Genomic DNA, 24,181 nt, shown 5'->3' on the forward strand with positions numbered 1-24,181 from the left:
CTTGCAGATTTTTTTGCTGAGTGTGACGATTGACCTATTAGATTTCGTTTTCAAGGCATATTTTATTGTATCTCTGCAACAAACTCTAACCAGTATTAGAAAGGGAGACGAAACGCACCAATGCCATCCCAGTGCATACCGAATTCCTCTCCACCCTGGGATTTTTGGCCACTGGAACATTCCAACGGGAGAATGCGGATCGGTCACAACCAACCATGAGCCGAATATTGCCTGCAGTCCTCATGGCATTATTTAATTGACCCCACAATACATACAGTTTCCGTGCAACAGGCCAGAGTGAAAAGGGATTTCCATACTATAGCTGGATTTCCCAATGTCATTGGAGAAATTGACTGCAACCACATCGCAATAAAAGCACCATTATTGAACAAATTCAACTTTGTCAACAGAAAAGGTTTCCATTCTGTCAATGTGCAGGTCATCTGTGATTCACATTTGGCTTTGTTGAATGTAGTGGCCAAACAGCCAGGTGGGACACATAATTCATTCATTGTGCAGAACAGTTCAGTCGGCCTTAACCTCCAGGAAGGAGCTGTTGAGGATGGATGGCTTATTGGTAAGCAACACGTTTCATTTGCAAGGTTTATTTGCCATGTAAGACCTCTACTGGGAAACTATCTGAATGTTGTGTTCATAACTGCAGGAAACCGGGGCTACCCATTAAAAACATGGCTGATGACTCCCCTCACAAACTCCTCAAACCAACAAGAGGCAACGTACAACCAAGCCCACGCACACATAAGAACAGTGGAGCGCACCATAGGCCTGCTGAAATGGCATTGGCTGTTCTTGTCTGGGACAGGAGGCACACTGCAATACCAGCCTAGCAAGGTTTGCCTCAAATGACATTCCTTCAAATGCCATTACGTGAATGTAATACAATGTGCAAATTCCTTTTTAGGTTTGCTACATTGTCAGGGCTTGCAGTGTGCTCCACAAGAGGACAAGAGTCAATATCATACAACGGTTTTAGGTATCTGTTCTTCGAAATATAATCAAATCGACAAGGAAAACACATTTACATTGCACCAGAATTTGTCTAACATGTTTGACACAATCAACAAGTTCTTTCAATGATTGATTTCTCTCTCTGTATTGTGTTGATCTCTTCTTGTTGTTTCAGGACTGCATCAGCCAAAGCAGCTGAAGTGCTCACCAAAGAGGACACCCTTCTTGTAGGCCTGGAAATGGCTGAGGGGTCAGGCAAATCAGCCACCTCTGTGAAGACGTCATGTTTTGTTATATTTATTTTGTTACATATAAAAATATTTAGATGTGGTCCATGTCTGAATATGGTTGCAAAAATAAAGCTTGACTTAACATCAGTTGGTCTGTCTGGTATTCCTTCAGGGTCTGGGAGAGGGTCATCAGTATCACCATCACAAATGATGCCAGACACTGAGGTCTCTCCAATTATGCTGCCAATGTGCTGGTCCATAGCAGACAGTGAAGAGTCACCTTGCCCTCTTCCTGTTGCACTTATATCCCTTTTGTGGATCATATATTTTTTTTGCATATGTTTTCAAATCAAACCATTTCTTTTAATTTCATTAACTGTTAATTTACCACAGCTCTAACCTGCTCCCAAGCAATATTTTTTTATCTTATTTGTCAAGCCATTGCTGAGGACTGCAGAACGTATGACTTGTGTTTGCTTCCACTTCAGTGATCAAAGGTTATATTTTTGCGTCCAATATTTGTTTTCTTTGTCTTCTTTGATTTCTCCATGTTGGCGGATAGAAATTACTGACATTTCTTGCAGCTTTAAAGGGAAGCTTTGTGACCATAAATAGTCATTTAGGGTGGTTCTTTATGTAAATGAGACTTCACGTGCACTAGCACAGTGTTTCAGAACGTGTCTGATTTATCAAGGCAAAATACTTACAGGTGTGTGTAAATCAAGCGTACGAGCAATTGATAAATACTAACTTTTTTGTATTTGCGAACATTCTAAATTTTCTTCGTACGAGTTCATTTAGAAGCTTTTCTAAGCAACATTGATAAATGAGGGCCCTGGATCATAGTCAGGCTGTTGTTTGTCAATTCCAGATTAAATATAGGTCTTCATGTGTATTAAATCTGTAGGCGATTGTAGGCTAAATCGATGACAAACAGCTGAAATGTTCGAGCTTCATCATGATCTGTGATCAAAACAGGCTGTTTAGTTGGCGTGTTTGATTCAGTAATCCACCCTTCCCACATGCATACAAAGGAATCCCAAAAGTTACTAATAAACTTCGTCCAAACAAGTCAAACAACGTTTCTAATCGATCCTCAGGTACCATAATATGTAAATAAATGATAAAATTTAAGACGGAATGTAGTATGTTCAATACCGGAGATAAATAACGAATTGCGCGCCCTCATCCACGGTTAATGCAATACTGATATTTTGATGTTTGACAATTGAATGATCGTTAACATGATGTCAGCTTCACATTTTACACACAAAGACCACAAAAGAAGTCATGTTATCACAATCACATCATCTTCAAGGAAGTCGCCACACTGTATATTCCAAACATTCCTGTTTGTTTTGACTTGAAAGTGTCTATATGCCCTCAATCGAGGACACAAAACATTTATGAAGTTGATTCATCCTGATACTTTTCAAAAACGAACCTGTGATAAATCAATCGTTTGTAAACCCATGACAATGATACAAATGATCAGCACAGCAAAATGAACTAGCATGATTGCGGCTTCTATGTATACCATTGACTGTTAGCCATTGTGTGCCTTGTTCTTAAGGAGCACAGTCATACAGTTACTTAGTGATGGAGTCTTACAGTACGTGGCGGTACAAGAGTAACAGAGAGGAAGCTGTTGAAGCTGCATGTCTATTTTCTGAGATATTGTGAAAATCCAATTCCTCATTTTTGTTGCATTTATGATATAGCTAAGAGCTGTATATGTGACCATTTTGAAGAATAATTTCAATGGGCCATTTTTTCTAGCTAGATTGTAGCTAGTCAAAACTGCATCGCCTGTCAATGCACAATTGTCATCATAGGTCAGAGGTTCTACAAGTTGGCAGAGGTTCTACAAGTTGGCAGAGTTTAGACAAGAGCACACTTTAGGGGTTGTTAGCTACATAAAAATAAAATGTCACTGGGCCAATCGGGTCTGCGGTCTATTTTTCAGGCTGGAGACCATGTTGCAGAGCCTTTGGTGGGCAAGAGGTAACTTGATTGATGAAGATATGGCCAGCAATCTAATTGCTGTTGCAGAGGAGTTCCTGCAAGAGGCGAAAGACATTCAACAATGGGAACCTTACCAAGATGGCAAGTTGTTACATTTGTATAATTTTTTTTGTAAGGCATGGTGGCAAAGGCTGAGATTGTATCATTGTACTTGTCCTGTGTTGTCTCCTGTGTCAAGTCTGGTATTTTGTGTGCACTTCTATCTTGCGAAGAGTCAATAAAAAAAACATTCTAATGCTGTTCCTAAATTCTATATGGTGCTCTTATAGTCTTTTAACCTAAAAACGTTTGTAGGAGTGTATGTTTTAACGATCTATTGTATTTTATTTTTGCAGCCTATCAAGCCCCTTTGGAGGGAAGGCGGTATCAGATCACCAAGGAGCAGTTTGAGTTCCTCATAGATTGCCTGAATATACAGGCCATGGAAGAACTGGGACATTTTCAACTTACTACATGGGGCCTTGCATTATCATGCTGAAACATGAGGTGATGGCGGCGTCTGATGAATTTTGTGCACAACATTTGAGAGAAATAAGCTTTTTGTGCGTATGGAAAATTTCTGGGATCATTTATTTCAGCTCATGAAACATGGGGCCAACAATTTACATGTTGCATTTATGTTTGTTCAGTGTATATTTGTAAGTACGGTGTCTAGTAGAGGTCGGTGTTTGAAAGCAGCTTGGAATCGAAGAAAGCTTCGGAACCGCAGCGAAATCAGTGGGAGCAAGCATTTTGTAACACGGTTTGAAAAAGCACATGATCAAACTGAGCTTTGGACGTCATTGATGACATAAAAATCGATATACCGATATAACCGATATAATCCATCCACCTGACAGGTGTGGCATATCAAGAAGCAGATTAAACAGCATGATCATTAAACAGGAGCACCTGTTGTGCAGTTTTGTCACACAACACAATGCCACAGTTGTCTCAAGTTTTGAGGGAGCGTGCAATTGGCATGCTGACTGCAGGAATGTCCACCAGAACTGTTTCCAGAGAATCGAATGTTAATTTCTCTACCATAAGCCGCCTCCGTCATCTTAGAGAATTTGGCAGTATGTCCAACCGGCCCTGACAACCGCAGACCACGTGTAACCACACCAGCCCAGAACCTCCACATCAGGCTTCTTCAATTGCGGGATTGTCTGAGACCAACCACCCGGACAGCTGATGAAACTGAGGAGTATTTCTGTCTGTAATAAAGCCCTTTTTGTGGAGGAAAAACTCAGTCTGATTGGCTAGGCCTGGCTCCCCAGTGGGTGGGCCTATGCCCTCCCAGCCCAGGCAGCGCCCCTGCCCACTTATGTGAAATCCATAGATTAGGGCCTAATGGATTCATTTCAATTGACTGTTTTCCTAATATGAACTGTAACTCAGTAAAATCGTTTAAATTGTTGCGTTTATATTTTTGTTCAGTATTTTTCTTAGGGTCCTGCAATGGAAAAGCTAAACTATGCCGGACTGGGTCGTCACTAGTCAACACAGCCACAAAGTCAGATTCCACAAGTACAGTCTAAATTGGCTTTTAAAAAAATTGCTTTTCGGTCTTCATTTAGGGTCAGGTTTAAAATCAAAATGTAAGAAGATAAATTGCCGAAATGTGCGGTGTTTCGACATAATTATGAATTTGTGGCTGTGTTATCTAGTGACAACGGCTGGTGGCTACGCAGTCGTCTAGAGGTCAGTGCTATCTGGGATCCTTGGGACGTCCCTAAATCCTAATACTTCGATTAACACCGACAGTGTCTGGCATTTTGGTACACCAGAATTATATTAATTTCCACTGAAACGTTGCGTTGCAGATGCATTGTGTTCGGTGTGAATGTTGAACTTTTGTTGCATACATATCCAGATGATGCTGCTTACTATTTGCATAAAACACTGTCGGTGTGTTCAAAGCGTAACCATTTTAAACTGCAATGGGGGGTGTATGGAAGTCCCAAGTACCCATCATAGTACGGAACGTCGTCTACTCTTAAGGCAGCAGCAATGGAGTCGAGTAGTGTGCTCGAGCAAGAATGAACCTGGAAATTGGCAGGTCTAGTTTTATTCTTTAAAGCGTTTATGCAAATACATAGCTAGGTATTAACACGAACTTGTATGTATGATTCAATGTGACATATTATTGTAACTTGCTATGCAAGAAAGTAAATAGTATCTCACCAGCCAGCCTGCTAATTATTAACAAGCAAACGTAACGTTGACTACTTGTTTTATTGTTGAAGCCGTTAACGTTACTGACTAGTTAGTTAGCTAGCTAGTCAACCAAATCAATCCCACCGTAGTTAACCGGCCTTGAATGCGAAAAAGACAATTTGCTGTCCTGGATCTTAGCTAACCAACATATCCGCTTTAGCTAACTGCTAGTAGTAGCTATGTTAGGCACTTCGGCCCTACGTATTAGCAGACTAGCGTAGCTATTTTTGCATTTGCAGGGACATTTTACTAGCTAGCTATTTAATAAGACAATTGTGTACATGTGGTCCTTTGTTTCTATTAACTAACAAGCAAATAGACTGATTCAGAGCTTGATTAGCCAGGTTGCAACAAACTTGCTAAAGCAGCTGGTTAAGGGGACCAAGTTAATCTATGGTTCTGGTAGGCTGGACATTAAATTAACGCTTAAAAAAAAAAAAAAATCGTTAATTGCATCCGCCGTGGAGTCCAGTTAAATAATATTACCAGCTGCCTTATTTTTGAGCATTTTTCACCCTGCCAGCTATTAGTTATATAGCACCGTGGCACCAACCTTCCTAGTGTTCTATTCCTAGCCTATTGTTCTGCGTCACAAAGCTTGTTTTGCTATTGCTGGCAATGAGCCCACGTTAACTTCGTAGATTTACCTCAAGTAATCTTACTGCTACTTGGTGAGGTAACGTTATCTCAGTTTTCGCCTGGGTACACTTTGTGGTGACACTGTACTGTATGATAACTATGCGCCAGCCAAACGTTTTCTGGTCATGGTTAACCATATTTTTTTTCTTCAAAAAAAGGTGTAAACCTAAACAAAACATGTCGTGTCGTCTTTTTGTTTAAGATTTAATGTTATGGCAGGTAGCCTAGTGGTTAGACCATTGGACTTGTAACCAACCATTCGATCATCGAATCCCTGAGCTGACAAGGTAAAAATGTGTCGTTCTGCCCCTGAACAAGGCAGTTAACCCACTGTTCCTAGGCCGTCATTGAAAATAAGAATTTGTTCTTAACTGACTTGCCTAGTTAATGGTAAAATAAAAAAAAATGGCTGCTGGGTCATTTGATATGTGTCAATCTGTACCTTCTAATTGAGCGTATAACGAAATATCTCTCAGCAACCAGAAGTTCAATTTCTCCTTTGTTTTCGCAATAATGGGGTTAAAGTTTAATTCGCTCCTTTGTTTTTCATCCTTGCATATAACAATTCCAAGATAAGTAACCTTATCTTTAATTGGGATACCATATACTTCCTGTAAAAAACAATCCTTGAGTGGAAATAAGACTGATTTATTGATATTCATTTTCAAACACGAAACTAAGGAAAAGTCTTCAATACAGGAAACTGCTTTAGAAACCTCATTCTGGTCTCTTAAAAATATGGTGGTACCATCAGCCAGTTGACATAGTTTAAATTCATTGCCAAGTGCTGAAACACCTTAAATTCCCTTTCTTGATATGAGGAGCCATAATTTGAGTAACCAATAAAAATGGACTAATTTGGCAGCCCTGCCTAATGCCACGGCCAATATCAAATCTTTGGGATGTCCCGTGATCTAATTTTACAGAGCTAGTACAACCACTATATAAAGTTTGGACTGCTTTTAAAAAAAAAGTCACGTAACCCCAAAAAATGTATTGCTTTGAACATAAACTCGTTCTACAGTGTCAAAAGCTTTATAAAAATCAACAAACATAAGAAAACTATCATCATGGATGAGGTCATTATAGTCAATCATATCTAAGATCAACCTGATGTTATTACTAATGTATCGACCATGCATAAAACCAGATTGTTCTTCATCAATTATATGATGCAAGCCTCGTTTCAACCTCTTAGCAAATACAAGGGCAAATAATTTCCTATCATTTTTAAACAGGCTAATGGGTCTCCAGTTGTCTATATAAAGAGAATCCTTATTAGGTTTGGGAATCAAAGTGATTACACCTTGCTTTAAGGAAGCCGGTAACTCCCCCTTTTCTATTGATTCTTGAAACAAAGCAAGAATGAAAGGAATCAATTGATCATTGAATGCTTTATAAAACTCGCTTATTAAACCATCATTTCCAGGGGACCTATTGTCCTTAAGTCTTTTAATACAGTCTTTTATCTCAATTTCAGGTAACTCATCATCACAAAAATCCCTGAAATCATTATCTATCTTAGCAATATTTGCTACATTGTCTAAGAAAATATCCATAATTGGAAGTTGACTGGGCTGATGTATACATATTCTGATAAAACTGGGCAACATGCTGAGAGATTTCTTTTGGATTTCCATTGGGAATATTATTAATCATTAATTTACATATGGAAGTCTTTTCGCCTGCCCTTTTTTGTATTTTTCTCTCCCTCTTCCTTCCATCTTGATCTTACAAACGCTCCCAGGCCTTTTCCTCATAGATACAGTCTAACTGCATTTGCAATGATGATAGCTCCAGTAATTCCTGATTAGTTCGTTCAGTTTTTTTTTGTACAATCCATTATTCCCTTTTATTATGTAATATTCTTTCTCTCTCTTGGCACGAGCAATTTCTTTCCCCATTGAAATAGCCAAAAGCCTTATATCAAATTTCATTAGCTCCCAGTAACTTCCAAACGTATTCCTAACACAGGCACAATTCCACTATTTATCAATAATTCCTGCTACTTCCTTCTTAAATACTTCATTCTCTAGAAAAGTCTTGTTCATTTTCCAGTAACCTTTACTAACTTTTTTTGTTGACAAACCATGCATATTTATCTTTATTGAGATCCATTTGTGGTCTGTTAAAATTGATGGTTCCATAGAGACTGTATCAACCTTGTCAGCCATATCTTTAGATATCAGCCAGAAATAAATACGGGATTGTATAGCTAAATCTTTGGTACTCCGTGTAAACATAATCTTATCTGGGTTCTTATGTCTCCAAATATCTACAACACCTAACCGTAGACATATATTCCTTATCTCACAAACAGAATTGCTATCTTTAGGAGGCCATCTATCTAGATTATCATGTAATACTATATTAATCTCCACCCCATATTACTTTGGCTAATGGAAATGTAGACATAATTTCACTTATTTTCCTCTCAATGTCTCTAAATAAAATAGTTACCTGACTTGTTATTGGAAGCATAAGTATTTACAACAATGAATTGAATTTGGTTGACATGTATACCAATAGTATAATCCATCTCCCTGTATTATCTGCTTCATGACTCACTATATGACCCTTAAAGTTGCCTTTTAAAATAGCGACACCTGCTGACCGATTAGTACCAAATATCATTCCCCCATTGACACTTCCAAAACGAAGTATCTGTGGAACAGGCATGAGTTTCTTGAATGAAATAAGTCGGCACGCCTACCCTTACAATACAAAAATAAAGATTTCCTTTTCAAAATACTACGGATTCCTCTGGCATTAATAGAAAAAACAAATGGACATTTACTATCACAGTGACTATATGAAGTATATTAAACTTGTATATGTTCACATGAATCGGGTTCTCACAAAAAGATAAGTTCTTACTAGTTGCAAATAAAAACAGTCCTTTGCTCCACGCAAGTGGTTGACCTAAATTATATATTTTTATACAATTGCAAATAACATTGTACCATAGCTTGATGGTAAAACGAATAGCCAATCTAACATTAAGTGTCAGTGCGAATTTCCCTGCCATAAAAAAATATAGCCATAAAAAAAGTTTGGCTCACACAAACAATGTTCTTTCCTCAAGAAATATAAAGTTTTATCAGATGCAAATAAAACTCAGTCCTGCACAACTCACTTGATAAATCCAGGAGTCAACAAGCTAGGCGTCAGTGTGAATTTCCCTTTTCCCATTAACAAAAGCCTTGGCTCCCGCAAAGTATGCACTTTTCCCTTCCTTCCTTGCTCTCTCAATCATCGGCCACAGACGATTCCGATCTTCTTTGTCAAATGCTGTCAGATCCTCCTTGAACCTCAGGTTGTTCTTCTTTAAATAGTAATTTTTCTTTGCACTTTTCCATGTCCTATCCCTCGCTGTCCTGGAGATGAATCTCATGATCACTGGTCGTGGTGGCTGGTTGTTTTCCCCATCTCTCAGCCTACTCAGACAGTGCACTACATCCAGAGACCCGGCAACAACATTTTGCTCCTCCTCCGGGACTATCGCCCTGCAAATGTCCTTCACTCTTGCTTTGATGTTCTCGTCAGATTTTTATGCTATTCCATAAATTCAAAGATTCCATCTCCGACCATACCAGTCATTCTCGTTTACCTTTGACTCCATTTCAGTGAGTTTCTTCTGCTTTGCAACCTGAATTTTCAATGTTGCGGTCTGCTGCTTCAGTTTTTACTTCCTCAGCATTGAAATCAATCAATTTCTTCAGGTTAACGATACTGATAGTGTTCTTTTTCACCAAATCCATGATGTCATCTGCGCTCTCTTTGATTTTAGCCATGAGGATGCGGACGATTTTTGTCCTGTAGCTGGCTCATTGATGGTTCACTTCTCAGCTTCCTTGGAAGTTGCTCCTTGGTTGGGGTATTCGGATATGAATCGCATTCACCCCCCTTTTTTATACTGAAAGCATATGAGTGAGTTTCAACAATGCCTCTTTTCTCCTTGGAAGTTTCAACATCCATTATCTCAGCAACAGTTTGGTCATGTCCTGTTTCGATGCTACTAGCTATGAAGACATTAGCAGGCTAACTTAACTACACACGCTGAAACTTTTCGATAGCTAGCTTGTTCGTTGGAAATCGTCAAAAATATGGTTTGATTAATTACAAAATATTAAAGATAGCTATATTGTATGGTTATATCATTTTTTGGTGAAAAAACTAATTGCAACTGCAGTCTAAAACTATAAACTTTGAGAAAACCCTAAAATTGTTCCTCAGCTAGAAATGTTACACCCTCATGCCGCCATCTTGAGCGCCCCCACCAAATGGATAGGTCGAGCTCATTGATTTGAAGATCTGACGCAGCTGATTATGGCCCAGCAAGTGTCGCGAATGAGTTATATAGTACCCACAGAAGGCCACAAGGAGGAGCAAGAGCTATAAACCGTTAAATATAAAATAAATCGTTTTTTTTGCGTTAACTCTAAACCTACGTATAACCTATTTTAGCCCTAACCCCTAACAATAGGTATAACCCATTTTAGCCTTAACCCTAATTCTTTGATAGTTTCTAAAAGTGTTCTATGCTACACTATTTTAGTAATACAATGTTAGTAAATACCATTATAGTACTAAATGGCATTTTCTTTTCTTTTTTTATGAAAACCTATATGCATTTAGCTGTTTCTTTATTACTTATTTGATGATGTGTATTATTGCAAAGCAGAACACTTGATAGACAAGCCACATTTTGTTTTATTTTTAAAATGTGGTTTGAACTGGGTGTGACCTAATAACCTCTATGTGAAAGTCCAGCAATTGGCTGGGATCGGTGGGGCAGGTTTGAGACTGATCTCAGGAATTCATAAGACCTCTTAAGGATCGGACCCTTTTTTATTTTTATTTTTTTCAATTTTTGCCTAACATTTCATACCCGAATCTAACTGTCTGTAGCTCAGAACCTGAAGCAAGGATATGCATATTCTTGATACTATTTGAAAGGAAACTCTGAAGTTGAAGTTTTTGGAAATGTGAAATTACTGTAGGAGAATATAACACATTAGATCTGGTAAAATATAATACAAAGGAAAAAAACTTTTTTCTTTTCTTTACCATCTTTGAAATGCAAGAGAGAGGCAATAATGTATTATTCCAGCCCAGGTGAAATGTAGATTTTGGCCACTAGATGGCAGCAGTGTATGTGCAAAGTTTTAGGCTGATCCAATGAACCATCTGTTCATAATGTTGTATCAAGACTATCAAGATTAATACATTTAAGTTCATAATTGTACGCTCTCAAACAATAGCATGGTATTCTTTCACTGCAATAGCTACTGTAAATTGGACAGTGCTGTTATAGATTATCAAGAATTTAAGCTTTCTGCCCATATCAGACATGTCTGTCCTTGGATTTTCTTTGTTGTTAGGCTAATGTGATTAGCACATGTTAGCTCAACCGTCCCATGGGGGGGACACTGATCCCGTAGAGGTTTTAAGAGCCTATGCTTTGCTGAGCAGCTCGTTTTCAGAAGTGTGCTGCCAGCCATGCCATGCTATCAGCGAATTAGACCAGTGAATAATGAAAAGTGAATTTATTGCTAGTTCAAACAACAAAATGTAGAACACAAAGGCAAATGGTAGCAGATAAATAGTAAGCTGGTTAAATAAAAGACAGCGCTTTTTAGACATCCCTATTTCCCCAACATAATGGCAATGTCTGTATTTAGCCAAATAACTCAATTGATGTGTTTTAAAGTTCTACACCGTTTAATTCAAGGTCATCTATTCTTTCTAATGACGTAAATGTAGGTATGCTGCGATCAATTTCTGGTAGATAACATTTTAATTTTTTCTCATGGAATTCTGATGTCGTCCCATTGTTTCCTATAGAGGAAATAGGGGTATGACACTCTATTTCGCTAAATATCTCACAATGTGTATATTTAGAGTTTAACCTCTTACATCTAGATGTTCCGCTAGCGGAACACCTGCTCCAATATCCAATGATAGGCGTGGCGCGAATTACAAATTCCTCTAAAATACAAAAACTTCCATTTTTCAAACATATGACTATTTCACAGCATTTTAAAGACAAGACTCTCCTTTATCTAACAACACTGTCCGATTTCAAAAAGGCTTTACAGCGAAAGCAAAACATTAGATTATGTCAGCAGAGTACCCAGCCAGAAATAATCAGACACCCATTTTTCAAGCTAGCATATAATGTCACAAAAAACAAAACCACAGCTAAATGCAGCACTAACCTTTGATCTTCATCAGATGACACACCTAGGACATTATGTTATACAATACATGCATGTTTTGTTCAATCAAGTTCATATTTATATCAAAAACCAGCTTTTTACATTAGCATGTGACGTTCAGAACTAGCATACCCCCCCGCAAACCTCCGGTGAATTTACTAAATTACTCACGATAAACGTTCACAAAAAGCATAACAATTATTTTAAGAAGTATAGATGCAGAACTTCTTTGTGCAATCGAGGTGTCCAATTTTAAAATAGCTTTTCGGTGAAAGCACATTTTGCAATATTCTGAGTAGATAGCCCAGCCATCACGGCTAGCTATTTAGACACCCAGCAAATGTAGCACTCATCAAAGTCAGATTTACTATAAGAAAAATGTTATTACCTTTGCTGTCTTCGTCAGAATGCACTCCCAGGACTGCTACTTCAATAACAAATGTTGGTTTGGTTCAAAATAATCCATAGTTATATCCAAACAGCGGCGTTTTGTTCGTGCGTTCAAGACACTATCCGAAGTGTAAATAAGGGTCACGAGCATGGCGCATTTCGTGACAAAAGATTTCTAAATATTCCATTACCGTACTTCGAAGCATCTTCGCTGTTTAAAATCCATTTTTATGCCATTTTTCTCATAAAAAAGCGATAATATTCCGACCGGGAATCTGCGTTTAGGTAAACAGACGAAAGAAAACAAAGCATGGGGTCGACGCGGGCACGAGCCTGAGTCTCACAGTACTGTAACCAGCCACTATCCAAACGCGCTACTTTTTTTCAGCCAGAGCCTGCAAAGCCACGATTCAGCTTTTTGCCGCCTTCTGAGAGCCCATGGGAGCCGTAGGAAGTGTCACGTAACAGCAGAGATCCTCTGTAATGGATAGAGATAATCAAGAAGGGCAAGAAATTGTCAGACAGGGCACTTCCTGCATGGAATCTTCTCAGGTTTTGGCCTGTCAAATGAGTTCTGTTATACTCACAGACACCATTCAAACAGTTTTAGAAACTTTGGAGTGTTTTCTATCCAAAGCTAATAATTATATGCATATTCTAGATTCTGGGCAGGAGTAATAATCAGATTAAATCGGGTACGTTTTTTATCCGGCTGTGAAAATACTGCCCCCTAGCCATAACAGGTTAAGTCAGACACCATTTTAGTCAGGACAATCTCCTTTTTGTAATAAAGTAAGTCTGGGCAGTGAGCTCGGTGGACGTCGATCACTAGACCAGAAATAGTCCAAAGTTTTCATTTTTTTCCCTACTTCCTCATTACGCAGACATAAGCTCAGTTGACACCATCAAGGTGCGGTTGTTTACTTTCTACACAAGTTATTTTTTTTCCAGTTTCGTCCTAAGAACAGATTGTAGTGGTAAAATAAAAAGGGCTACATTTTTTTGTGCCATTTAGGGGAAATGGAATTCTAAGCATCACTTCAGTCAGAAGAGGCTCTGCGACGGTTTGTTTCAATTCATTTGCTATGACCTTGCGCTAGTGTTCCAAGCTCAGCCAACGTTCTTTGGCCATTTTTCCAGCCTTTGGTGAGTTTTGACTCGTTCTATTGTCCAGCCTAGTTCTGGTGTTGTAACGTTACTTCGTTGTAGAGAATCTTCTCAGGAACACAACACAACACTTCATTTCATGAGGGTAGGACTGCTTAGATCTTATTTTCAAGTTATCTGAAAAGGTCAAAAAGGTCACACAGATCAAATCACCTGTCTGGTTTCTTAAATTAAACACATTTTGACCAAGGCAAAGGGTGGCTACTTTGAAGTATCTTTAAACAAATCAAAATATGTTTAATATTAACTTTTTTTTTTGGTTAGTACATGATTGCATGTGTGTTATTTCATAGTTTTGATGTCCAAACTTTTCACTGGTACTGTATATATCTAGCTACGGCTCTACAAAAAAATTCCCGGTCTACCAGCAGCCTATCGACTGACTAATTGGGTCAGCCCTACTTCAAAGGTACGCCTACACGTTAGCTGGGTTACATTGTAATGTTATTTTTGATGTTGATAAGTTTGAAGGAAGGATAAACTGCAATGTTTCCATCAAATAATTAGCCTAGGCTCAGAAGAAACAGTGGGCTACCTGCTAGCCAGCTGCACAGAAAGAGAGATGGGACCCATTTTCAATTCACTGGTATTTAGCCACTGAATTCTGGTAGTTTTTACTTGAAAGAATAAAACCATCAATACAAAAATTTGCAGCTGGCACAAAACAGCCAATGCTGTGCAGCACTGCCTCTCACCCGGCTCGTTGCCTCAGTGAACGGCATGGACCAATTCCTGACAACCATACATCAAAAAGTAGCTACGAAGTTCTACTTTGTTACCTGCTATTTTTTTGTCTGAAAACATCTGAAACGAAGGAAAAAACATTTCACCTTATTTCAGTCAAAAGACGTCCGATGACCATGCAACACCCTGAGGAATTTGCCATACTTCAAATGTCACATCGATCTTACTTTGATAAGTTGAGGAATACCCATCGCTAAGAGCAAATATGAACACACCGGTTTCGCAAAAAGGGCTGTCCCACAGATTTGAACGATCTTAGCACAGCACATGCTTTACATTTGGACTCATATCGCGTAAATATCGTAACGTACAGTATTGGGATGTTTAGACATCTGCCATATTATTTTCAAATGATTTATGTATTTTGACAACCACATTATTGACAATAAGTGGAAACAGATTTTACAGCTTTTCTTTGTGGAATTCTGTGTCCATTGTTTGTAGCGTCACCTAAGACCCTACCAATAGCTACACTACGCTAAACTTTCTTCATTGCCATGTCAAAGAGAAACTGATGGCTTGTGTTGTGTTTCTGCACCTTTTTTATTTATTGTATGTTCTCCTTTTAGGCCTGACCTGAAGGTAACAGATTACAACCTACTCCGACGTCACAACTGCGATGGTTAGGAGACCCCACTGTGTCATTCCACCCAGCCCTGTGGCCACCTGATTGAGCTTGGTGTGCGTTTGCCTTCCCCTCAAAGACAATGTACTGCCTTCAGTGGTTGCTCCCGGTTCTCCTCATCCCGAAACCTCTGAACCCGGCTTTATGGTTCAACCACTCAATGTTCATGGGCTTCTACCTGCTCAGCTTCCTGCTGGAGAGGAAGCCATGTACCATTTGTGCCTTAGTGTTCCTGGCAGCGCTGTTTTTCATCTGCTACAGCTGCTGGGGGAACTGTTTTCTGTACCACTGCCATGACTCCACTCTACCAGATTGTGCACACGACCCCAGCATTGTGGGCACCTAAGAGGATTTCCCCTGACATGATGCGCAGATGGATCCTGGACAATCTGTATCTAGGCTGTGAATAAAATCTCCCACCTGACACTGTCGATGTGGAGAAACATAGACTTCACCCCGATTCTCAACCCCTCTGCCCTTAGTGTGCACTTGTTCACTTTTCTTAATGGATTTAAAAGGAATTGACTGGTGTATGAAATATGGTTAATCCCCCATGCATACACCAATCCAATGCTTTTAAATGTGTGGGCATGTGTACACTTCCCAGAGAATAGCCTACCCTACCCTCCTCACTACTGCCCTCCACCCCTGCCTTTTTCCCCTGGTTTTTAGTGAACGTCGTCTACCCTGGCCTCATTGGATTTAAACATTTGCATGGGTTGCCTTTTAGAGTTTTCAAAAGTAATGTTAATACATATGTTTTAATTACAGAAATCTGAAAGTTTCCAAAGGGTAGAAATCAAATGTGGTGTTGGTGTGAAAATGCTGACTATCAGTATAAGTTACAGTAGCAGGAAGGTGAACATGAAAATCCTCCTTCCCTGTTGAGCTTTGGACGTCAAGAGAAAGCGAGTGATGTGAACCTGTTATCTAGAGTGCCTTCAGAAAATATTCATACCGCTTCACTTACTCCACATTTTGTTGTATTACAGCCTGAATTCAAAATTGATTAAATAAATAAAATCTCACCCATCTACACACAATACCCCATAATGACAAAGATAGAACATGTTTTTAGAAATTTTAGCTAATTAAATACAGAAATATCTAATTTACATAAGTATTCACAGCCCTGAGTCAATACTTTGTAGAAGCACTGTTGGCAGCGATTACAGCTGTGAGTCTTTCTGTGTCAGTCTCTTAAGATCTTTCCACACCTGGATTGTGCAATATTTGCTCATAATTATTTTTCAGAAATCTTCAAGTGCTTTCAAGTTAGTTGTTGATCTTTGCTAGACAACCATTTCCAGGTCTTGCCATAGATTTTCAAGTAGATTTAAGTCCGAACTGTAACTCTGCCATTCCAGTGTAGATTTGGCCTTGTGTTTTAGGTTATTGTCCTGCTGAAAGGTGAATTAATCTCCCAGTGTCTGGTGGATAGCAGACTGAACCAGGTCTTCCTCTAGAATTTGGCCTGTGCTTAGCTCCATTTCTTTTTTTATCGGGAAAAAACTCCCCAGTCCTTAACGATTACAAGCATACCCATAACATGATGCAGCCACCATTACGCTTGAAAATATGGAGAGTGGTACTCAGTAATGTGTTACATTGGATTTACCCCAAACATTACACTTTGTATTCAGGACAAACAGTTAATTGCTTTGCCACATTTTTTGCAAATGAACTTTTAGTGCCTTGTTGCGAACATGAAAGATGTTTTGGAATATTTGTATTCTGTACAGGCGTCCTTCCTTCAATTAGGTTAGTATTGTGGAGTAACTACAATGTTTCCTCCTATCACAGCCATTAAACTCTAACTTTTAAAGTCAATGGCTCATGGAGACATACCTGAGCGGTTTCCATCCTCTCCGGCAACCTGAGTTAAGAAGGATGCCTGTATCTCTGTAGTGATTGGCTGTATTGATACACCATCCGACGTGTAATTAATAACTTCGCCATGCTGAAAGGGATATTCAATGTCTGCTTTTTATTTTATTTTTACCGATCTACAAATAGGTGCCCTTTGCGAGGCATTGGAAAACCTCCCTGGTCTGTGGTTGATTATGTTTTGAAATTCACTGCTTGACTGAATGACCTTACAATTATCTGTATGCGTGGGGTACAGAGATGAGGTAGTCATTCAAAAATCATGTGAAACAATATTATTGCGTACAGTCCATGCAACTTATGTGACTCAAGCAAATTTTTACTGTTGTGTGTAGGCCAGTGACCCACATTTTTTTAAACATTTAATCAATTTTCTTTTATTTGTGCTGTAACAACAAAATGTGGAAAAAGTCAAGGGGTATGAATATTTTCTGAAGGCACTGTATGTCACTTCTGCAGAGTTCAAATGCCACTACTGCTTTTCATTTAATAAAGTTCACCCTCTGAAGGTGTTATCACACTGAGCATGATGCTGTGGCCTTGTTTTCTCAGTTCTTCTAGGCTTCATATCGACTTCTAAGTGTTATCAATTGCCCACTATCTGCATTTGAGAAAACGAGAACCCCATGCCCAAGACCGAAAAATGAAAATGCATATTTGCTGAAAGAACAATGAGATTTCACAGAATCCCAATATTTGAAAAGACGAAAGTATGCTTTTATAAAGTTTTGTAAATCTAGTCATTGAAATGTGAAGTATAGTATTCTAATGCTGTCTGCTGGAGGGATATTAACATTGATTATTTTCGTTTGGGCCATAAAGAAACTGCTGGACAAGCTAATTAGCTCTTAATCAAAATGTTTTGGATTATTTTAACTCCAGCACGGTGTGATACCTATCAGGGAAAGTTCACCATTTTGCAGCTGGCTATCCAGTGAACCACAGACCACACGAAATGTTCACATTTTGCCCGGTCTGGTTTTGAGAACTTTTGACAATGAAACTTAAGTTAATTGTATTATGTTCTGTTGCTGTAGCTAATGACAAATTGTTTGCCATTAAAAGAGGTTAGATCATCAGTCTCGATTTGCTCATTCATGAAAATGTTGCTGCCAATTTTATTTATAGGATATATTCAATATTTGGGAGGTTTATAATGCAAATAGTTATTTTGGCTTTGTTAGTCATTCTGTTCTAATCTTTTTTGGCTTGTAATTAGAGTATTGTGCTTTTTAATACCTTTATACACCTGTCAGTGAGGTGTATTTAGAAATTACATCCAATGTAATTTCTACATAGATGTAAATAAACAAAGATGGAGCTTTTCACTGTAATGCACAGGAAGTGAGTATTTTGTACAAAGGGAGATTTTCCAGCTAATTTGTCAATACATCTTTGCTGGTCTTGTCTTGGCAAGGAGTTATTTGTAGAGTTACCTGTCCAATTAATGCTTCCAAACATGCTCCTGCCGGTTTAAACTTTGGTCACACTCCAGAAACATTTATAAACACAAAAAATGCTTGGTTCGAAGCAAATATCTGCATGTATCCACTTTTATTTGTATTGTGTACATTTCATATTGATACTGCTAAAATATAGAATAAATATCTTGTGTTTTATATCATACAGAGCACATAATGATGATACAGGTTTTGCCTGTACATGAAGCAGGGCGACTGTTTAAGGCCCCATACACTAAGGTCAGGACAACTGCTTTGTACATCATCTGTACAATTTGAGTATGTACAGGGATTATGGCCCATTATGTTTTGCTGTTGGCCTATTCTAAGTTATCCTCTGGCTCAGATCCAGTCACTGCAGTTTGGCAGCCCAACCGGGAGAGGGGGTATATTCATGACTTTTCTCTCAACTTTAAAGGATTGTGATTTCAGTATCCAAGTTCTGATATGCTTCGTCTTGCAACTCACAATAAATCTTGTCCATTCGCTGGAATGCAAGGTGACCCTTTTTACCTAAAAGAAGAAAAAAATGCATCAGCTTTACGAAAACTCAAGGCTCACATTTGTAAAGCGTCTCACAGTAGGATTGTTGACCTAAGATCAGTTTTGTCTTTTAAATCATAATGGATAACTGTGGGGACCTAGATTAGTACTCTTACTTAGAGGATTTGTGATATAGGCCCATGTTTCTTATCATTCACTCAATAACACAATATTGGAATTCAGAAAATGATGCATCTTAGGTAGAAATCTAGCCCAAATGAACACAGGACAGTTAAAATGATTTATGTAATCAAGTAATTGCATGCAAATTAACAGGTTAATGAAAACACCATGTGACTGACTGATTACCAAATGATAGCACAGTCTCTCTAGCAGTGCTGCGTAGGTCCTCGTCAGCCGACCGCCACAACTCAGCCACCTGCTCCACGCTCTCAGTCGCCTGCCAAACACAGGAGTTCAAAGTTCAAAGCGTGTTATATAAACCAAACCACTAGTGTGCCATCTCTTCAAAACATAACCACAACACATCTCAAGAACAAACACCCTTCGCTTTACACTGGCTTGGTGTCTTTATTTTCAAGCAGGGCCAAACGTCTACCACTTGAGTGGCTCCCTCAAATATGCCACCAAAAAATCCCAATGAAATAGGGTGGTAGAGAGAACTGCCAGGCCAAAACAAACAGGATTATAGCATTGGCAGCCAACGGGCTGGTAAACTACAGCATTCGTGTCCAGGATAAGATGGAGTGTGTTGACGCAGAGTGGCGAATGGCAACATGTGGGCAGACAGAGGAGAGATCATCTGTGTATTCTGGGATTTGTGTTTGTCTCCTTATGAAGCCCTGTGGCTTCGGCACAAAGACATCACACACCAAGAGGACTCACTTTGAGACACTTGAGGGCCAGACAGGCAGCCTGCTGGAGCTGGACATTGCTGTCCCTCAGGGTTTCCGTGTAGTAGACGATAGCCTAGGAGGATAATACAATTATAAGGACATAAACAACTTTATGTTCCAGTTTCCCAGACTCAGATTAAACCTAGTCCTCGACTAAAAAACTCTTTCAATGGAGAATCTCCATTTGGAATGCTTTTTACTCCTGGACAAGGCTTAATCTGTGTCTGCAAAACCAGTCCTCGAAGTACTTCACTAATAAAGCATAATATGACAATTATATGCACTGCTGCTCATATCACTGAGTCTCAGTTTAATCAATTGTAATAAATACCATCCCAACCGAGGGATACGGTAAAGACTAAATATTAGGATGAGATGGTTGTGCTGTCCTTCGGTAATGGATTTGTTTCTTATGGATCCCAGGACTCTTTGAGAATAATTACACAATTTATAAATGTAAAGAAATTAGTATTTCATTATTTATAAAACATTCATAAGCATTACAATTCATTAGCATTTATAACATTTAATAAATCCTATTAGATGTAAAGTCCCCTGTTCAGGAGACCTGTGTGGTTCTGGTTCTGGTACCGGTTCCAACCGACATTTTTGCTTATACATCGATCCTGGTTCCCATGGACACAGTAGTATATTTTGTCCGCCTGTGTGACGTAAGATTTGAAATTTGAAACCACTTGAAGCTGGGATGTCCCTCCTACCGTTTCATTCGCTCATCCGACTGTCCATCAACTCCTGGCTGAACCCTAAATTACGGCCACTGACAAAGCCTGCAATCCTTACATCGTAGCGCAGCAGGAGAGAGTGGTTTCATCACTATAGCACTTTCAGAGATCGATTTATAGCTATTCATCTAAAATGATTAATAGATTCTAAACAAAAAACACTTTGTCATAGATGGACAAGATTAATATGAGATGAAAGGCTAGTTCCTTATGAGTTCAGGAAGCCAATCTAGAAGGGAGGAAGCTAGAGCTCTGTGTGATGTTCATAGCGGTGGGAGCAGACATTTTATTCAAAAGAAAATATGCACATTTTCTCTAACACTAAACATACAAATATGTATTTTACAGTTATAAGGAAGGTGAAATCTTATAGTTAGTGGTTTTATAATTTGATTATACTACATTTAGAAAGCATATAAGTTATTTCAGTGTTATTCATACACTTTTGTTGTATAGTTTCATATTTTCATGATATTTGTTCTGTGTACTTGCAGCTGTGTCCTCAAAAGTGACTACACCTCAGCAATTTATAACTATTTTTTTACCAGAAAGGTGACAATTGAACCTTTCTTGGAATATTTTAATTTGACATTTTTTAAATTGAACCTTTATTTAACTAGGCAAGTCAGTTAAGAACAAATTCTTGTTACAATGACGGCCTACCCTGGCCAACGCTGGGCCAATTGTGCACCTCCCTATGGGACTCCCAATCACGGCCGGATGTGATACAGCCTGGATTCAAACCAGGGATGGTAGTGACGCCTCTTGCACTGAGATGCAGTGCCTTAGACCGCAGTGCCAATCAGGAGCCCATTACTAGTTATTGTTTATGGTCCTCTCATGATAAATGATTACTTTCGGGGATTATGCCGATTACATTTTAGATTATATGCAGTTACATTTCAGAGATTTTAAACAAAGAAGGATTTATAAACATTTATAAGCTTTTTGTAACTTGTACTTGACACCCAGTGCCACAACACGGTCATAATCCTGTCATCATTTGTCATAACAGCTGATATAATTTGTCAGAACCTGTCATAATTGGTCATAACACTGTCATGACCCATATATTTACAACTGTTGTGACATATATTGCTTTATGTTTTGGCTGGTAATGACATGGACATAAGAGTGTCAAAACCCACATTTATTCAACTTATGTTTTTCCCTGCCAAGAAGTTTCCTTCCATTTGAAAGTTTGTTTCTTAAATCCTTTGTTGTTGTAATGAATTATTTACAGTTATGTTTTTTTCATTATATTTGAAATAACTTGTAGAAAATACACTTTATGACACTGTCATGAGGCATTATGACCATCCTGTGTCACTTTACTTGGACTAAGAAAATACACTTTTGACAATGACAAGAAGCATTATGGCCATCATAATCATATAAGCCAGATATGCCTTTCACATACATGCCATTATATCAGTCGAAAGAACAAATACTCATCCTACTCCTAAAATATGCTCCTGCATTCATCCCAGTCATCAGCAACAACGCATTGGGGTAGGTGCATGTCTGACATCAATGTGTGCGCAATTACAAAGATAATTTAATATGGTCAATAAAATGTTTAAAAAAATCTAAAATAAACATACTGTTGACACGTAGGCTATGGTGTAATGGAATGTTTTGCCTTGTGTGGTAGGTTTTGTGGGTTTTGACACTCTTATGTAGGTGTCATAACCAGCCTTGAAATAACTACCATAGTATAGGTTTTGTAGGTTTTCACACACTTATGTAGGTGTTATAACCAGCCTTAAAATAACGCAATATGTCACAACAGGTCTAAATATATGTGTCATGACAGTGTTATAACCGTGTCATAACGTTTTATGATGCTGGGTGTCATGTAAAGTGTTACCAAGCAGGTAATGACTTAAAAGTTACACCGATCTATTAAAACTATTGGCCTCGTCCGTACCTTTGTCCTGAAGGCCTTGTAGCCCACGGCTCTGCAGAGACAGTTGCTGGCAGCCTGGGACACCTTGTGGTTGGCATCTGTCTGGAGGCTGGCTAGGCGCTGGAGGGTATAGCCCAGGGGCAGCAGTTCGACGATGCGCCTCCCTTTCAGCTTCTTCAAGGCCTTTCTCCTCTTAGGACTCTCCAGAGCAGACACCAGGTACACTGACACACACACACCAACAGATTGTAAGTTATTTTCACCTTTCTATACACTGAGTGTATAAAACATTAGGAACACCTGCTCTTTCCATGACATAGACTGGCCAGGTGAATCCAGGTGAAGGCTATAATCCCTTACCTATGTCACTTGTTAAATCCACTTCAATCAATGTAGATGAAGGGGAGGAGACAGGTTAAATAATAATTTTTAAGCCTTGAGACTTAAATGGCCAAGAAAATTGAGTGTCAAGAACTGCAACTGCTGGGTTTTTCACACAACAGTTTCCTGTATGTATCAATAATGGCCCACCACCCAAAGGACATCCAGCCAACTTGACACAACTGTAGGAAGCATTGGAGTTAACATGGGCCAGCATCCCTGTGGAACGCTTTCAACACCTTGTAGAGTCCATGCTCTGACGAATTTCGGCTTTTCTGAGGGCAAAAGGGGGTGCAATACAATATTAGGAAGATGTTCCTAATGTTTTGTACACTCAGTGTATAATTAAAAGTCTGGGTGCCAGTTTGCTTTTATCTGCTTAAAGACAACTTGTCATTAATTTGCCGAACAACTCGGTAGGTATTGTTGAATGCAGAAACAGTAAGGAAGGTATAGACAGGTTAAATATTTGTACAACAACAGTTGGAAAGGAAATAGATAGAGAGATAAAGGACACACATGTTGAAGAGATGTTGAGCAGAAACCCAAAAGGGCTTATCAATAAAAACCACAAGACTGAACCATCCACTGTCAGTCAAAATGCATAGCCTATTGTACAATAATAAAACAAATTATGCATGGCTTCCATCCAATACAGTACTCTAGGCTGCTTCCCAACTGCTGCTGTGGCAGCTCAGACTAGACCTGGGTTCAAATACTATTTGAAATACTTTGAACACTTTCTTGAGCATGCCTGAAGTGCCAGGTGGATGGTTTTGCACTTTTGGGACTTTTCTGTTGGTTCCACAACAGGCACACTAAACCAAGCACATATAATGCATTTCAAAAAGTATTTGATCCCAGGTCTGGCTAGACCATAGATGCCCAATTATCTAAGCTTTTCTGCAGCATTCTTCACCGGGTAACTCATCACGTTCTGCACATGCAGATTTACAGTAGTATGGATCTTTCAGTGTGTGGTGTGGGTGGTCCCCTGGGCCTTCTGAAGACACAGCTGTAGGGTCTACTAACAAAACCTGTCCTTTGTTTCACACTATGGGTCTTTTCATGTCCTAGAGCACCCACATGCTCCAGTTTATGACTTAATTTAGTTCTGGTGTACATGGAATAGGAATAGTGTCGACAGATTCCATCCAGATGTACAGTATAGTATGTCTTGGGAATGTTTTTG

The 24,181-nt window shown here is 38.9% G+C and overlaps 2 protein-coding genes across 7 annotated transcripts in view; one reads left to right on the forward strand and one right to left on the reverse strand.

Annotated features, from left to right (window-relative positions):
* The first annotated feature begins 4,971 nt into the window (after nt 1-4,971).
* blcap (bladder cancer associated protein) lies at nt 4,972-18,175 on the forward strand. Of its 2 annotated transcripts, none has more exons than XM_014131627.2 (2): nt 4,972-5,265; nt 15,154-18,175. In XM_014131627.2, the coding sequence occupies exon 2, from the start codon at nt 15,292-15,294 to the stop codon at nt 15,553-15,555; it is 264 nt and encodes an 87-aa protein (XP_013987102.1). In that variant the 5' UTR covers nt 4,972-5,265; nt 15,154-15,291; the 3' UTR covers nt 15,556-18,175. The 2 variants fall into 2 exon arrangements, with proteins under 2 accessions (XP_013987102.1, XP_045547328.1); XM_045691372.1 differs by having other exon boundaries at nt 5,122-5,261.
* A 458-nt stretch (nt 18,176-18,633) lies between these two features.
* ripor3 (RIPOR family member 3) overlaps nt 18,634-24,181 on the reverse strand; it is a 79,810-nt gene continuing 74,262 nt past the window's right edge. For all 5 annotated transcript variants that reach the window (XM_014131631.2, XM_014131628.2, XM_014131629.2 and 2 more), the window contains 4 exons: nt 22,630-22,832; nt 19,946-20,029; nt 19,409-19,499; nt 18,634-19,069 (listed from right to left, as the gene is read on the reverse strand). In XM_014131631.2, coding sequence (XP_013987106.1) covers nt 18,969-19,069; nt 19,409-19,499; nt 19,946-20,029; nt 22,630-22,832 — 479 coding nt within the window. In that variant the 3' untranslated portion in view covers nt 18,634-18,968. The remainder of the gene's footprint in view (nt 19,070-19,408; nt 19,500-19,945; nt 20,030-22,629; nt 22,833-24,181) is intronic.

Source organism: Salmo salar, chromosome ssa12 (genome assembly GCF_905237065.1).
Source record: "Salmo salar chromosome ssa12, Ssal_v3.1, whole genome shotgun sequence".
Taxonomy (NCBI): Eukaryota; Metazoa; Chordata; class Actinopteri; order Salmoniformes; family Salmonidae; genus Salmo; species Salmo salar.

What these genes read in the sequence shown, in the direction of transcription:
- blcap (XM_014131627.2), top strand. Translation starts at nt 15,292, where the DNA reads ATGTACTGCCTTCAGTGGTTGCTCCCGGTTCTCCTCATCCCGAAACCT.